The 15,435-nt window shown below is 36.9% G+C and overlaps 1 protein-coding gene and 1 pseudogene across 1 annotated transcript; both read right to left on the reverse strand.

The window, feature by feature from the left end:
* Window positions 1-202: 202 nt before the first annotated feature.
* LOC116118643 (putative receptor-like protein kinase At4g00960) lies at window positions 203-8,158 on the reverse strand. Its single transcript, XM_031404632.1, has 2 exons — window positions 7,947-8,158; window positions 203-513 (listed from the first exon to the last, which is right to left on the reverse strand). The coding sequence occupies exons 1-2, from the start codon at window positions 8,152-8,154 to the stop codon at window positions 203-205; spliced, it is 519 nt and encodes a 172-aa protein (XP_031260492.1). The 5' UTR covers window positions 8,155-8,158.
* On the reverse strand, window positions 5,680-7,202 carry LOC116118641 (annotated as a pseudogene).
* Window positions 8,159-15,435: the final 7,277 nt, after the last annotated feature.

The following is a 15,435-nucleotide window of genomic DNA, read 5'->3' on the forward strand; positions in this document are numbered from 1 at the left end:
CAAGGCATCTTATGTTTGCTACATATATATATATATATATATATATATATATATATTTAGTATAATAGAGAGGAGTATTATTCGCAAAACCAAATATATGTGGCGAATAACATTTCCACTTCCACAAATCATCAATTATATGTATGCATGTCTGTGCTTGTATAACAACACTGATGCCTTGATAACTGTATCACTAGAATATTTATCTAGCCTCCATCTCAGAAATTGTTACATTATTAGTGGAACAATTTTCTGAGTTAATTTCAGATATTTCTGGCACTTTAGTAGTATCACTGATATAAAATGCTGGTTGTTTTGGCGCAGGCAGGAGTAAAGATTCATTCGTAAGCATGGAAACAACATCAGACATTGTGGGTCTATCTGTTGCTTGGTCTTGCACACACAAGAGACCTACATGAATGCATGTCAATACTTCATTTGGAGTTCTTGATGCATCCTCAATTCCTGGATCTATGAGCTCTAAGCCTTTTTCTTCATTCCACAGCAGCCATGCTTGGAAGATGTGATAAAGGATAGATTCCATATAATATCCCTCAAGAGTTTCAATAAATAGCCATTGACCTCTACAATAATGAAAATAAGATTTGACTGATTATACTTACATATCCTACGAGATTGAGTGGGCGTTCAGTATGATAACAAATATTGTTCTTCTTGCCACTTACAATTTCCAGTACCAAGATGCCATAGCTAAACACATCAGTTTTGATTGAGACAACACCATTCATGGCATACTCTGGAGACATATAGCCACTAAAAAATAAATGAAAATTCTTTTAGGGTTTGAAAATGAAAACGTTTTCATATGCAAATGGACAAAGCAACTGCATATAGATGTTTGATTGTAAATGTAACAAGTACTTACAATGTTCCAACAACTCTATTTTTGTTTGCTTCTTGTTCATTAAATCTAAAAATTTTAGCCATTCTAAAATCAAATATTGTTTTATTCATCTGTTTATTGAGTAAAATGTTCCCTGCTTTTAAGTCTCGGTGAATCATTCTTACTCTTGAATATTTGTAAATGTAAAGAAGTCCTTGAGCAATCCCTTCAATTATGTTGAAGCCTGTAAAATATTCATTTTTGTCAAACTTATGAGTTGTGTGTGTGCACAATAGTTATGTATGTACACTAGCTGCCAATCTTTTTATTTGGCTTGTTTCATCTGTTGTGTATGTGCACATTAGTTCTTAGTGCACAATATTTGTCAGACTTGTGTCTCGGCTTGTTTCGTTTTAAGTGTGTTCACAACGGTTTGTGCTTACACTCTCGCTTCAGATATCTTGCAACCCACATGAGTTGCATGTCTAATAAAGTGAAAAGGATATTGTTTATCTTTCTCTCTTGATATTTAGGACCTTTTACATGTGTCATGATATTCTTAAGTGGTCCTAGGGAATAAAGTTATCTTTCCCAATTTGTTTTGTGGTCCAAACCAAAAGAATGAATACTTTCCTTATTTGGACAAACATGGGTCAGCCCCTTGTTGGCTGATGTGGCACTATATTGTTGAGCAAGAAATCTTTCATTATATAATACTCTTTCTTACGTAAATGAATCTAACCTTTTGACATTTTGTTTCATTATACTTTGAATTTCTTAGATTATTCTTTCTCTTAAGGTTCAAGGTTTATTTTCATTATTGTGCAAAAAAACCTAACCATATCAAATATAGACTTGATGACTGTTGGAGAGTGGTTCCTTTACTGATGCTGGTGTGTGGCATCGGTGCTTGAAGCTTGGTGGTTTACAAGCTATTCTCGGGTGTGTTCTCAACGAAAAGAAGCTCCAAGAAGTTGCTACACGTTAAGGATTCAAAGTGTGGTGCTAATTGTAAAGTTGAACAGTGAGTTCTTTTTGCTATAACTTAGATCAGCTTTGAACTATATCTTGTAATGTGTTTTTAACTTAGTGGATTGCTTCGATCTGGACAAGGTCCCATGGATGTAGGCTAAAAGTGGATTTAGCCGAACTATGTATAAGATTGTGTTCTTTACTTTCTGCACTTATGTTTGTTGTGGTTAAAAACTAAAAATATCTTAATCAACTTAGTAATATTCTGCTACACGTTAAAATGAGTACTTAAACACCGAAGTGTGTTAACCAATCCCCAATAAGTGGTATCAGAGCAAGTTCTGATAGTAGATCCTTACCTATTTTACTTATTTTTGTGTGCATCTGAGTGGTCTGGTTGTTTAACGAAGTCTCATCTGTGTTGCGTTTTTATTTCAAATCTATTGTTTGTTTGTCTGTACACTTCCATTTATGTTTTAGCATCTGTCTGATTGTTTTTTTGTCATGAGTTTCTTCACTAAAGGTGAATCTACTCATAAACCTCTTCTGTTAGAAGAACTTAACTATTATACATGGAGACCTAGGATGTGTGTCTTCCTTATGTCTATAGATGAAAGAGTCTAGTCCACAGTTGTGAATGGTTGGATAGCCCCAGTTATTGTTGAAAATGAAGTGTTTAGACCAAAATCGGTCACTAGTTGGGCTGCTGATGAAATAACTCTCACTAATTATAACTCTAAAACCCTTCATGCTCTTTTTAATGCTATTAATGTGAACCAAATGAAAGTCATAGCTAATTGTGAGCTTGCTAAAGATGCTTGGGATATGCTTCAAGTCAAGAATGACAGAACTAATGTCGTTAAAAGAAATAGACTTGTCACTGATTTTGAAAATTTGAACATAGAAGAGGATGAGACTATAACTGACTTTTATGGTAGACTTTGTGATATTTATAATGAATGTTTTGCTTTGGGAAGAGCATATTCTAATGCTAAACTTGTCAGGAAAGTGTTTTGCTCTTTGCCTCAGAGGTTTATATCAAAGGTCACTACCATTGAAGAATGCCAAGATTTAGATGCTATGGACATTGATGAACTTGTTGGCTCTCTCCAAACCTATGAGCTAAATCTGCAATGATGGGAAAAACAGAAATTGAGCAAAGGTTTGGCTCTCAAACATGGATTCTGATCATTTTGATGACTGTGATTTAAGTTCCTTGGATAATGAAAATCGTGCTTTAGTTACAAAGAACTTTGCAAATTTTTTAAAGAAAAACATGAAAAAAAAACCTCATAATAGTGGTTATGGCTAAAAACCTTTTGTGAAAAGGTCTTATGACTATCAAACCCCTGATACCTTTACAAAGAAGTTTTCAAAAGATAAGAAAAAGAGAAATTAAGGTATCAAGTGTTTTGAATGTGAGGTTTTGGGCCTATACAATCTGAGTGTGCTAACACACTGAAAAAGAAGAAAGGTAAAGTCATGACTACTACCTTAAGTGAGAGTGAGCATAATGAGAGTGAAGATGGTAAGAGTGAAATTTTGGATGACACTGAAGATATCTATGCTGAGCAATAAGAAGCATATGATAAAATGTATGACCAAGTGTAAATAACCCTTGCGCAGGAGAGTCTTCAGTAATCCATGATTGCAGAAACCATTTATGCCCCGTTCGCAAGTTAATTCCAAGTTTCATCCCAAGCAAAAGCGTATCAGTCGGATAATCAATGCTTTGCTATAGCAACCGTCTTATAGATCCATTTAAATTCATCTCATGTAGGACAAGATTCCCAGATTTCAGTAGAGTAGCACTTGTATTCTCACTCCTTGAACCCAACTTATGAAAATAGGATCTCTTCCCTCTGTAAAATTTTCAGATTCCATCACTGCTATCTATTGTATGACTTCCAGATTCATCTAAGATTGGGATGTTCCTATTTTCAACCCACACAGACTCGTCCCTCCAATAGAGTATTCCTAAGTAATGTTTCTCTACATCTTTAGGGCTAAAGAATTTCAAGCTGAATTTGATCAAGGTTTTTGAGATATATTTAAAATAACTTGCATTACATACTAAACTAAGTACATAAATTCATCTGCAAAGAATTATTTGGAAATTTTATATAAGATAACTTGTTTATAAATATAGTTCTTTCTTTGTTTATGCATGGACGAAATTTCCGTTAATTTCAATCCATATATACTGGTCCTGAATCCCGATGCTACAGAAAATATTTCATGCAGTGATGTACAGTCCGACATTCAAAATTTTTGGCCTTACGATTACCAAGAATTGGCAACGTACGACAGTTATTCTAAACATGAATTCTACCTGAAACTCAAATTATATTTTTAAGGATAAAATTGATTAATCATGGCAACAAATATATGGTGAATAAAAATTCATGAAATCATCACTTATCTGCATCACCTTATTTTCTACTGGTATATTTATCTTGCCTCCATATCTGCCATTTTTTGGATATGGTGTATACTTCTCTTAGCCTTAATAGATTGTTTGTCTACGGTGACTCATACGGGGGTCCCACTGTCTAATTGTGTTTAAAATTAGTTTACTAATATTTGGGTCTGGGTCAAGTAAGATTCGAGTAAGCCGAAATGGGGTTAGGTTTCTATTAGTATTTTCTGTAATAGTAAAAAAATCTAAGGTGGGAGAACATAGAGAAGAGTGAGCTGTCAATACTGTTCATCTTTGCATTCTGCAGTTTTCTGATACTCAATAAAATCGCTATATTTGAATGTTGGATGTTGTTCCTTGAAAAAGTAAATCATTGGGTTTTGTTATTATTTTATTTTTTCTTGTAACGTGTTTGGTTTCAAATTAGACACCATTTTGTACCATCATTTGTGGAAATGAACAGCATAATTTTCTTCACTTCACATGTAAATAAACATCAATGTTGTTCTAAAGAAAAGTGTGTAAACCCATACGTGGAATTGTTGTTAAATGAGTCAAAGCAACACCATGGTGTTTATTTTGTATAGACTACAAACAGTAGTCAAGTTTTCCATGTCTCACCGATCAAGTACTCAAATCTATCAGCTTGTCAGTCAAGTTTTCCACGTATTACTGTTCAATAGAAATTAGGTGACATTAAAAAGAATTTTGTTTTTGACTTTGATAAACAACCTTCTTCATTGGAAAGAAGTAGTTGATAAATGAGCTTTAGAGCAATGTCATGAGCCCTGAGCTCATGACATTTTTCGTTGGGTATAATTAATATTGTGCTTTCAAAGTTAGACCTGCGACTGGTTTTCTCCAATTAGAGCCCCCAGCTCATGTTTGTTGAATAATTTTGGTGTTCTGTTTCCTTTTGTTTAGAAACAGAGCAAGCTTTCTGAGATGGTCATTCTAATATTGAACTCTTCTGTTAAAACTTACATACTGTAAACAGACATGTTTATATTTAATAACAGTTTTGCCAATTAATGTGGAATCTGTCACAACATTGGCAAAAATAACTTAACCTTAGATTTTTTACGCTGTTCAAAAAACAAAGCATTAGCACCATGGACAGTTATTCTAAGCAACGAGTTGAAACAAAGCATCTTATGTTATCTGGGAAAAAATAGATTCATATACAGAGCAACTGAACTGTGCTTTGTTTTTGTTACATGCATGTAGTAACAGTGTTTCAAAATATATGTATGGTTATGGCACCAAATATATGGCCAAAAAAAATCCCAGAAATCATCAATCCTGGATTATGCAAAAATAATAATAAATATTTCAATGTAATGATGCAGAGACCTACATTTCTAAGCTTTAGCTTCACTTCGGATAGGGAACAAAAATTGGTTCCACAAATCCACTCGAGAGTTATTCTAAACAGAAATCTTGCCTAAACCCGTGACCTAAATATATATCGAGGAGCAACCAAAACTTGACACATGGCAGAGTTTTTATCTTGAGTTTCATAAAGGAGACTACTGTCTATAGGTACCTCCAAATTCCACTTATGGAATGAAGCAACCAAAACCTGACACATTCTTGTAACTTGGCGTCCCCCTGGTCTTTGAAATCTACAGAGGGGAGTGCCTGAAAAGAAACTTGCAATATCAGTGCCCATAAACAATGCAGGAATTCCAAATCCTAGACCCCACCCGGCATTGTCTTGAATCCACACCAGGAAACTACTAGATATCATAGCACCTATGTTGATAGAGAAATAAAACCAGTTGAAGAAGGACCTTACTCTTTCTTTAGGATCAGTATCATCAAACTGATCTGCCCCAAAGGACGAAACACATGGTTTAATACCACCAGTACCAAGCGCAACCAGATAAAGCCCAAAGAAGAATACTTCATACTGAGCCAGAGTAGCTGAAGGACATACAGAACCCACACATTCAGCAGGTTTAAGTGCTTGATGCCGAAAGGGTCAATGTGCACATTCCCTACAACAAAACAAATTTATGTTACTAAAGACTTCATAAAATTTTGCAAAAGACATGCAGTCAAAAGAAACAGCTATAGTTAAAGCAAGATGAATTACAATAAAGTAAATTGTGGAGAAAGCAGCAATTGTCCAATGTCTTCCCCAATAAGCATCAGCTAAGATGGCTCCAATAAGAAGTGTAAGATAGCAAGTGCCTTGCCAGGTGGTAACATTTCTTGCAGCAGCAACATTTCCTTCGTGTAGTTTGTTGGTAAGATAAGAAACAAGATTGGTCGCAATTCCATAGTAGGCCAAACGTTCACAACATTAAGTACCTGTATTTTAGATTAAGAACGTCAGAAATAGAAATATTCAAGAAAAAGTGCCATAAAGAAAAATGATAAATCACCCAGTATGAAAGGGCATCCTCTCCAATTTCCAGTATTCTGCTTCAAAACAGGTTTTCCATTAATGTCTACGGAGCCATCTCCTGTGTACAATTGACTGCTCTCATTCTAAAGATAGGCAAAAGAAGCCAAGAGTAAGATAGATAAAACAATACAAGGCATACTCCAACGAAAATATAAGAATAATTAGTTGCTTTTAATTTTTATCCATGGATTTTCACAAACGTTAAGAATAGAGATTTAACAACTTATCTTTGGCTTTTTAGTATCTTCCAACCAAGATTGTAAAAAATATTTAATTACCCAAGAGAAAATCAGTCATCCCCTAACATAAACACATGGAGACTGGTCCAACAATCTGGAGTGCACAATTCTATGTACCATTAAATATTAAAGGAAGAGGACATATTACACATAAAAATGCCAGCAAAAGAAAATATAGAATTGGTAGAATACACAAAAAGAATAAGATAACACAACTTATGCACACATATAATAGAGCACTTCAATCTGAATATTACATCAATAAATTTCAAATTCAACCTGATTGGAATCACTTGGATTCTCATGGCAGCCCATTAAGATGACACAGACCCACCCTATAGCATTCAATCACTACAACCTGACACTGCTCTAGGTACACAAAGTGTAGAAAATTTACTTTTGGATACAGCAAGCCAATTTGGGCCCAAGGAATTCAACTCAGCAAACAATGATGAGATGCTGAATCACTCCATAAAATTCGTATACGCTTAGGAACTTATGCCTAAGAATTTTAAAAGAACAAAAGAATGATAACAGAAGAAAAACCATGATGGTGCTATCACAATATATTGATATTGGGAGTATAATGTATGATTAATTCAAGTAATTAATTCAAGTAATGATTCTGATTCCCTAAGAACAGAAGCCGTACAATGAAAACATAATTTACTATGCATCCCCAAAATCAAAAAATTAAGAAGTTTACACATTCACATATGATCCGATTATGCGAAGACCATATTCAACCATTCGAAAGCAAACCTATTACTAAATTTAGTAAGTGGAATTTGGAGGTACCCATAGACAGTAGTCTCCTTTATAGAGTTATTCAAAGTAATGATGCAGAGACCTACATGAATGCATCTTAGTACTTTCATTAGTAAAGCTTGATCCATTCTCAAGTCCTGTGTCCATGAGCTCTAAGCCTTTTCCTTCATTCCACAGCAGCCATGCCTGAAAGGTGTGATAAAGGATAGATTTCGTATAATATCCCTCAAAGAGCTTCAATAAATGGCCATTGACCTCTAAAATATGAAAATAAGATTTGACTGATTATACTTACATATCCTATGAGATTGAGTAGGCGCTCAGTATGATAGCAACCATTACTCTTCTTGCCACTTACAATTTCCAGTACTAAGACTCCAAAGCTGAAGACATCAATTTTGATTGAGACAATGCCATTCATGGCATACTCTGGAGACATATAGCCGCTGAAAAATAAATGAATAATTCTTTTAGGGTTTGAAAATGAAAATGTTTTCATATGAAAATGGATAAAGCAACTGCATATATATGTTTGATTGTAAATGTAATAGGTACTTACTATGTTCCAACAACTCTATTTGTGTTTGCTTTCTGTTCATTAAATCTAAAAATTTTAGCCATTCCAAAATTAGATATTTTTGGTATTGGAGATAATACACCACATTCAAATAAAGGGAACGTGTCCATTATTGAAGAAGGATGATTTCATTCTTATGATTATTCTTTTCTGTTATTTAATTTGGTTTGCTGAGTTGTACTTTCTGTTTTCTGCATTTCTGTTTATTGAGTTGTACAGAGGGACAATAATGTATTCTCCCCTTTATAGGTTGTTAGAAGATTCATTTGTAATAGTATATAGACAGCTGTGTATAGTTAATTAAAATCAGATCAGAGAACTTTTTTTTCTCTCTATCTTCCTGGACTATTCTTCTCTGTTCTTCATTTTGTTACATGGTATCAGAGCTCCCCTCAATCCAAAACCCTCACCATGTCTAGCTCTAAAAATACTAATCCTAAAACACATCCTCCCAAAAACCTTAATGAAAGGTTTCTCAAATTTTCAGATCATTTCAACCCCTTTCGCATCGACAATGGTGACAATCCCGCTACTGCCTTAGTTTTTTATCTCTTGACTGCTGACAATTATGTCAGTTGGTCTCGAGCTGTTAGCCGTGCTCTTCGAGCAAAGAACAAGCTTGGTTTCATCAATGGGACCCTTTCCAAACCACATGATGCCAATGGTCCAATTTTTGAAGCATGGGAATGTTGCAACGATTTAGTTGTCTCCTGGCTTCAAAATTCTGTAAGCTCTTCTGTTAAAACTAGTCTTGCTTTGGTTGATGATTCTCGCACTCTCTGGCTTGAACTTCAAGACTGTTTTACTCAACAAAAATGGTTCTCACATTTTTCAACTCAAACAGGGTCTTGCTAACCTATCTCAAGGTCAGGATTCCATTACACTTATTTTGGTCGCTTAAAAGTTTTATGGGATGAATTGGCTATCTATGACCCCATACCTATGTGTGATTGTGGCAAGCTGAAAATCTTAAATGATCGATATGATCGTGATTATGTCATACAGTTTCTAATGGGTTTATCTGATTCTTATTCCCCTTCAAGAGATCAGATTATGCTTCTTGATCCCCTTCCCCCCCTTAATCGAGTTTTTTCCATGATTCAACAGCAAGAACGACAACATCTCATGCTTACCCAAACCTCTAATCCTAATCTCATGGCCATGATGGCTAAAACCAACTCCCTTTTTCCCAAACCTACCCAGAAATTTCATAACTCTATAGCCCATAAATCAAATTGTCCATATTGCACTCGTTGCAAAATCCAAGGTCACTTTCTTAAGAATTGCTTCAAAGCAGGAAATGCAACCCCACCTTCGTGTACCTATTGCAATATGACTGGCCATTCTGTTGAAAATGTTACAAATTAAATGGGCACCCCTCTGGCCATAAGCTTCATGGCAAGAATAAAAACTTTGCTGCAGTTGCTATTGCTCCTTCTCGAGCATGCTCTATTGATGGTCATGATGAAGACTCCTTTAAGACTATGGCTCTTACCAAGGGTCAATATAATCAACTCCTGGCTTTGTTACACTCTAAGGACACCAGTTCAGCCATGGCCACCATGTCTGTTACTCCGCCTTCCTCATCCTCTAAGCATGTCCCCTGCTCTAACGTCTCTGGTATGGTTTCTTGTTTATCAACTCAAACACACACGACTCCCTGAATAATAGACACTGGAGCAACATATCACATGATCTATTGTCCCTCTCTCTATTCATCCATCACGGCCACTATATCTTCTTTAGTTAAATTACCTAATGGTGTAGATGTCCCTGTTTCTCACATTGGTGTTGTGCACTTATCTGAGAATTTAGTCCTTCAAAATGTGCTTTGTGTCCCTTCTTTCAATAAAAAGCTTGCTCTCCATTTTCTTGCTGCCTTATTTTCTTTTCTCATTCATGTTTTGTACTAGACTTAGCATCTTGGACAACGATTAGAATGGGTGAAGCGAGGCATGGTCTGTATCACCTGCTGCGTTGGTGTGTCACCCTCAGCTTTAGTTGATGTTTTACTAGCTTTTCTTCATAAAGACCAACTTCTTAGTGCCTCTATTACACACAAGGATTCCTCTTCTGATTTGTGGCATTATAGACTTGGGCACATTTCATTCTCTAGGCTTCTTTTAATTGATGATTCTCTTGTAAAACAGAACCTGAGTTCTTCTAATACATCTCCCTGCTGTGTTTGCCCTTTGGCCAAGCAGCATCGACTTTCTTTTCCCATTTCCACAAATAAATCTATTAACGCTTTTGATCTTGTTCACTGTGACATTTGGGGGCCCCACCCTACAATTGCAATTGATGGTTCTCGATTTTTCCTTACTCTTGTTGATGATTTCTCGAGGACCACCTAGGTCTATATGGTCAAACATAAATCTGATATGAGATCTTGTATTGAAAGTTTTTACTCCTTAATTGAAACTCAATTTTAGACTAAAATTAAAATGTTCATAAGTGATAATAGCAAGGAATTCCTTATGACATATTTTTTTAAATCTAAGGATATTATCCACCAAACTAGTTGTGTTGAAACACCCAAACAAAATGGGATATTTGAGCAAAAACATCAACACATAATGAATGTGGCTCGAGCCTTAAGATTCCAGTCCAATATTCCCCTTATATTGGAGTGATTGCATACTAACTGCTATTTACATTATAAATAGAACACCCACACCATTACTTGATAATAAAACTCCTTTTGAAAGTCCTTTTCATAAGCCATCCATTTACCATCACATGAGAGTTTTTGGATGTCTTACTTTTGCTTCAACCTTATCCCATGGAAGAAAGAAGTTTGATCTGAGAGGTCGGAAAAGTGTATTTCTGGGCTAACCTTTTGCAGTGAAAGGCTACAAATTATTAGATTTACAAACTAAACAAATTTTTATTTCTCGGGATGTTGTGTTTCATGAAAGAGTTTTTCCATTCAATACAAGCATCTCACTTCCTGCTCCATCTCCTATTCCTTCTATTCCTCTCATCACACCAACACCTTTTAATTTTTGTCCACCGCACTCAGCTTTACCCCCTCCTGCTTCTCTGCATTCTAGTACCTTTCAATCTCCTTCACCACCTAATTTTCCTCCTGAGATTACTCAGCCTATCTCTCCCTCTCATTCTCCATTTTCCTCACCATCCTACTAATCTTCCACTCCTACCCCACCACCACTCCCTCCTCCTCTCCCTCGCAAGTCCATTAGAACTAAGCATGCACCCAAATTTCTGCAGGATTATCATTGTTAATAGAAGGCTCTCACTTCTTCCAACAAATTGTTGCCTCAGCAGCTACGTCCTATACAAGGTACTCCTTTCTCACTTGCTAATTGCTTATCTTATCATGTTTTTTCTCCTTCTTACCAAGCTTTCTCCACTACCATTTCCACCCATTTTGAACCACAAACATACCGCCAAGCTCTCAAACATCTAGGCTGGTGTCAAGCCGTGGTTAAAGAACTGGTTGCCTTAGAAGCCAACAACACTTGGCAACTTACAGATTTGCCTCCAGGAAAAGTGCCCATCGATTGTAAATATGTTTACAAAATCAAGTACCATTCCAATGGGTCTGTTGAGAGGTTGAAGGCCTGCTTGGTAGCCAAGGGCTACACACAACCTGAAGGGGTGGATTATCATGAGACATTCTCTCCTGTTGCCAAGTTGGTAACTGTGAGATGCCTCTTAGCAATTGCTTCCATTAAGGGTTGGCATTTACATCAATTTGATATAAATAATGCCTTTTTACATGGGGATTTACATGAGGATATTTACATGAAGAAACCTCCTGGTTATACCAAAGGGACACCCACTCAAGTCTACAAACTATTAAAGAGTTTATATGGCCTCAAGCAAGCATCAAGGCAATGGTACTCTAAATTTTCTCAATCGCTACTTGAATCTGGTTTTTCACAATCAAAGGCTGATTATAGCCTCTTCACAAAGGAAAATAATAGTTCTTTCACAACTTTATTAGTGTATGTCGATGACATACTTGTGGCCAGCAATGACGTTAATTATGACAGCCAGTTGAAACTCTTTCTTGACAGCAAATTTTAGATAAAGGACCTCGGCTCTTTGAGGTATTTTCTTGGCATTGAGATTGCCCGCTTCTCTAAAGGTATCTTTTTATGTCAAAGAAAGTACACTTTGGACATTTTAGCTGATTCTGGAAATTTAGGCAGCAAACCTACTAAGGTTCCCATGGAACAAAACCTCAAGTTAACCCAATCTTGTGGCCAACCTCTATCAGACCCAAGTGTGTATAGAAGATTGATTGGTCATCTTCTTTATCTTACAATTACTCAACCTAACATCTATTACAGTGTGCAAACTTTGAGTCAATTTATGGCTGCCCCCACTTATATTCATCTCTCTGCTGCTCAGAAAATTCTTAAGTATCTCAAAGCTGCACCAGGACAGGGGTTACTTTTACCTAACTCCTCCTTACTTTAGCTCACCGCTTTTTGTGACTCGAATAGGGCCTTTTGTCCCGATACTAGACACTCAGTCACTAGGTATTGCTTCTTCCTTAGTTCATCATTGAATTCATGGAAATCAAAGAAACAGCCCATTGTTTCTCAATCCTCAACCAAGGTTGAGTATCAATCGATGGTAGCTACATGTTGTGAGCTTACCTGGCTACGATTACTACTTTCTGCTTTCCATGTTTCTCACCCTCAAGCCGTTGCCTTGCACTGTGATAACCAAGCTGCCATCCATATTGCTGCCAACCCCATCTTCCATGAGAGGACTGTAACGCCCCACTTGAGGTATGTAGTTATTGTTTCTTCTTTTGCTCTTATTTTAGTTGGTTTCTTGGTAATATTGTTTGGTTGACCTTTGATTGAATGTTATGTCGAGTACTTGCCCTGAATTTGGTGGAAAATAGAAGAAGTTTAGTGTTTCAGTCTTCGCCGGGGCGAAGACGAATCTTCGTCGCGGCCAAAAGGTGTTGAAGTCAAGGGGAAGCTGCTGGACAGTTTCGTCGCGGCGACTGAAGTTTTCTCGCCGCGGCGATCGTCCGACCAAAATGTTCACTAAGTTTTAGATATTCTCTTCACTAAGGACAATTTGACCATTCTACCCCTATTTAGCAGGAAAAGTGGGGAGTAAATTGTAAGAAAATTTCAAGGAGAATATGTTGGTATGGGGGTGTGTTGGTAAGGAATTCAAGGAGACAGGATATCGATGGAATTTCCATAAAAGAGCAAGGGCAAAATGGGAAGAATGAGTAGTTATTAAGAGTAATAAAAGGGTTTAGTCTTTGAAAACTCTTCATTTCCCATTCCACCGCCTCCTTATTCTTCAACTCTCTCAATTTCCTTCAATCTTTCAAGGATTTCCAAGACGCTTTGAGAAACTTTTAGTAGGGTTTTAACCTAAAGCTTCCTAAGGTAGGATGACTATAGATGAGAGTTTTCTTATGTTTTGATTAGAATCTCATGTGTGTTTGTTGGTTAAGTTGTAGAGGAAAAGCAGCTTCCAAAGGAAAGGAGAAGTGTTAAAGAAGCCAATTCTCATAAGGTAAGTAAACTCAACCAAAGTTGAGATCTAAGAACCTTTTGAGTAGATGAAATACAATGTGTTTTTTTTAATTGATGAATGAGAGTAGTAATATTTAATTTAGTTATGAGTATGAGAGGTGTGGTATTCGGATGTTGGGTTGAGTTTGATTGGAGTTGGAGGAGGATTTTGAGCAAGTTTATAGAAGTGTTTCTCTTTGACAGGGATATTAGGGTTTATGAGGGAGTTTTCCCCGTTTGGTTGATCAAAGAAAAGAGAAAAGCTAGAGTTAGATAGAGTTATTTATGCACATGAGGTGTATGATGAAATGCTCAAGAGAATTATAAGTAATGATAGAAAGCCTTAATGGTTGCTACATGTCATAGTTACTTTTCATAAATGCATCAAGAGTAGAGTCATTGATGGCATTAATTATGCTTTACTTATGCATTAGAAAGAGAGTAGAAAAAGAGTAGAGACTTTGAGTTTAGACTACTCCAAGAGTAGAAAGAAACAGAGAATGAGCACTAGAGTAAGCTAGAGTAGTGCTTATAAGAGAATGAGTAGGTGGTTGTGTGATGGGGAACCTGTGTACGGGTAGAGTAATTCCCGATGTACGCCGCATCAAGAAAGCGCGAGAGTAGCAGAAAGAGAAGTGGTGTAGCCCGTAGTGTACATGCGGTGAGGGCTATACCCGAGTTCACTAGAGATTATGCACTCACATGGCCAAAGGTTCCGAATCCATGCATAACCAAGTCCGATCGGTGAGATGAGTAGAAGTCACAGGGAGTGGGAGCGAGTCCCAGCCATGCCTCGGTCAGATGGGGCCATGACTTACTAGAAAGAAAGTTAGTATAGAGGAGTTACGAGAAAGAGAAATTAGTAGTTTTATTAAAGAAGAGTTAAGAGATATTTGAGTTCAGGGGTTTACTACGAGGCGTGTGCTATCCAGTTGTTCCCTATTTTTTTTAGGTTTGATGAGGACACAGTTGGATGGACATCGGTACACGAAGAGAAATGGCTACACTGTCCACCCTATTTTGATAGTTTTGCATATGTCACAAATCTTGTATATATTGTGTAAAGAATGCATGTGTTTAATAAAAGAAAAATTTGGGCCCACCATATTAATATTACATGTACTTACTATGATGTTTTTATAAGAATGGAGTTGTTGTTTACATTTGGTATCAGAGCAAAGATTTGGGATTTGACAGTGTACCATTCTCATCGCTACGATGTCCAATAGCCGACTGCGTAAGTTAATACATTGTTCGAGTGTTCTCTAAATTGATCAATATGGTCGTTTTATAGATGAGGCGTTAGTAGGCACTCTAACCCTAAGCGGTAAAGAGGGGTCAGACTGAGGGAGAATCCTTCTAACCCCCGACCGAAAACACACATACCCCCCCTGACGTGACATTGATTCGAATATGGTCAGAGGTGTGTAGCAGAGAGTCAGGGGAGAGTTGTACCAGAAAGAACTGAGACACTGGCGAGGACGGCCCGAAGACAGAGCGTGAGGGGCCGGTACCTCAGTGACCGAATCGAGTGTGACCGGTCCAGGGGCTTGCAAGCCGCAGCACCAGCCGTCAGAGTTAAGGGCAACAAGGGATCCGCTGGAAGCAGAAGACGGTTTAGTCACATTGACGAGGATAGTGACCTGTTCCCTAACGACAAAGAGAGAATCGTTGACTAGTGTTT

The sequence above is a fragment of the Pistacia vera genome, unplaced genomic scaffold (genome assembly GCF_008641045.1).
Source record: "Pistacia vera cultivar Batoury unplaced genomic scaffold, PisVer_v2 Contig851, whole genome shotgun sequence".
Taxonomy (NCBI): domain Eukaryota; kingdom Viridiplantae; phylum Streptophyta; class Magnoliopsida; order Sapindales; family Anacardiaceae; genus Pistacia; species Pistacia vera.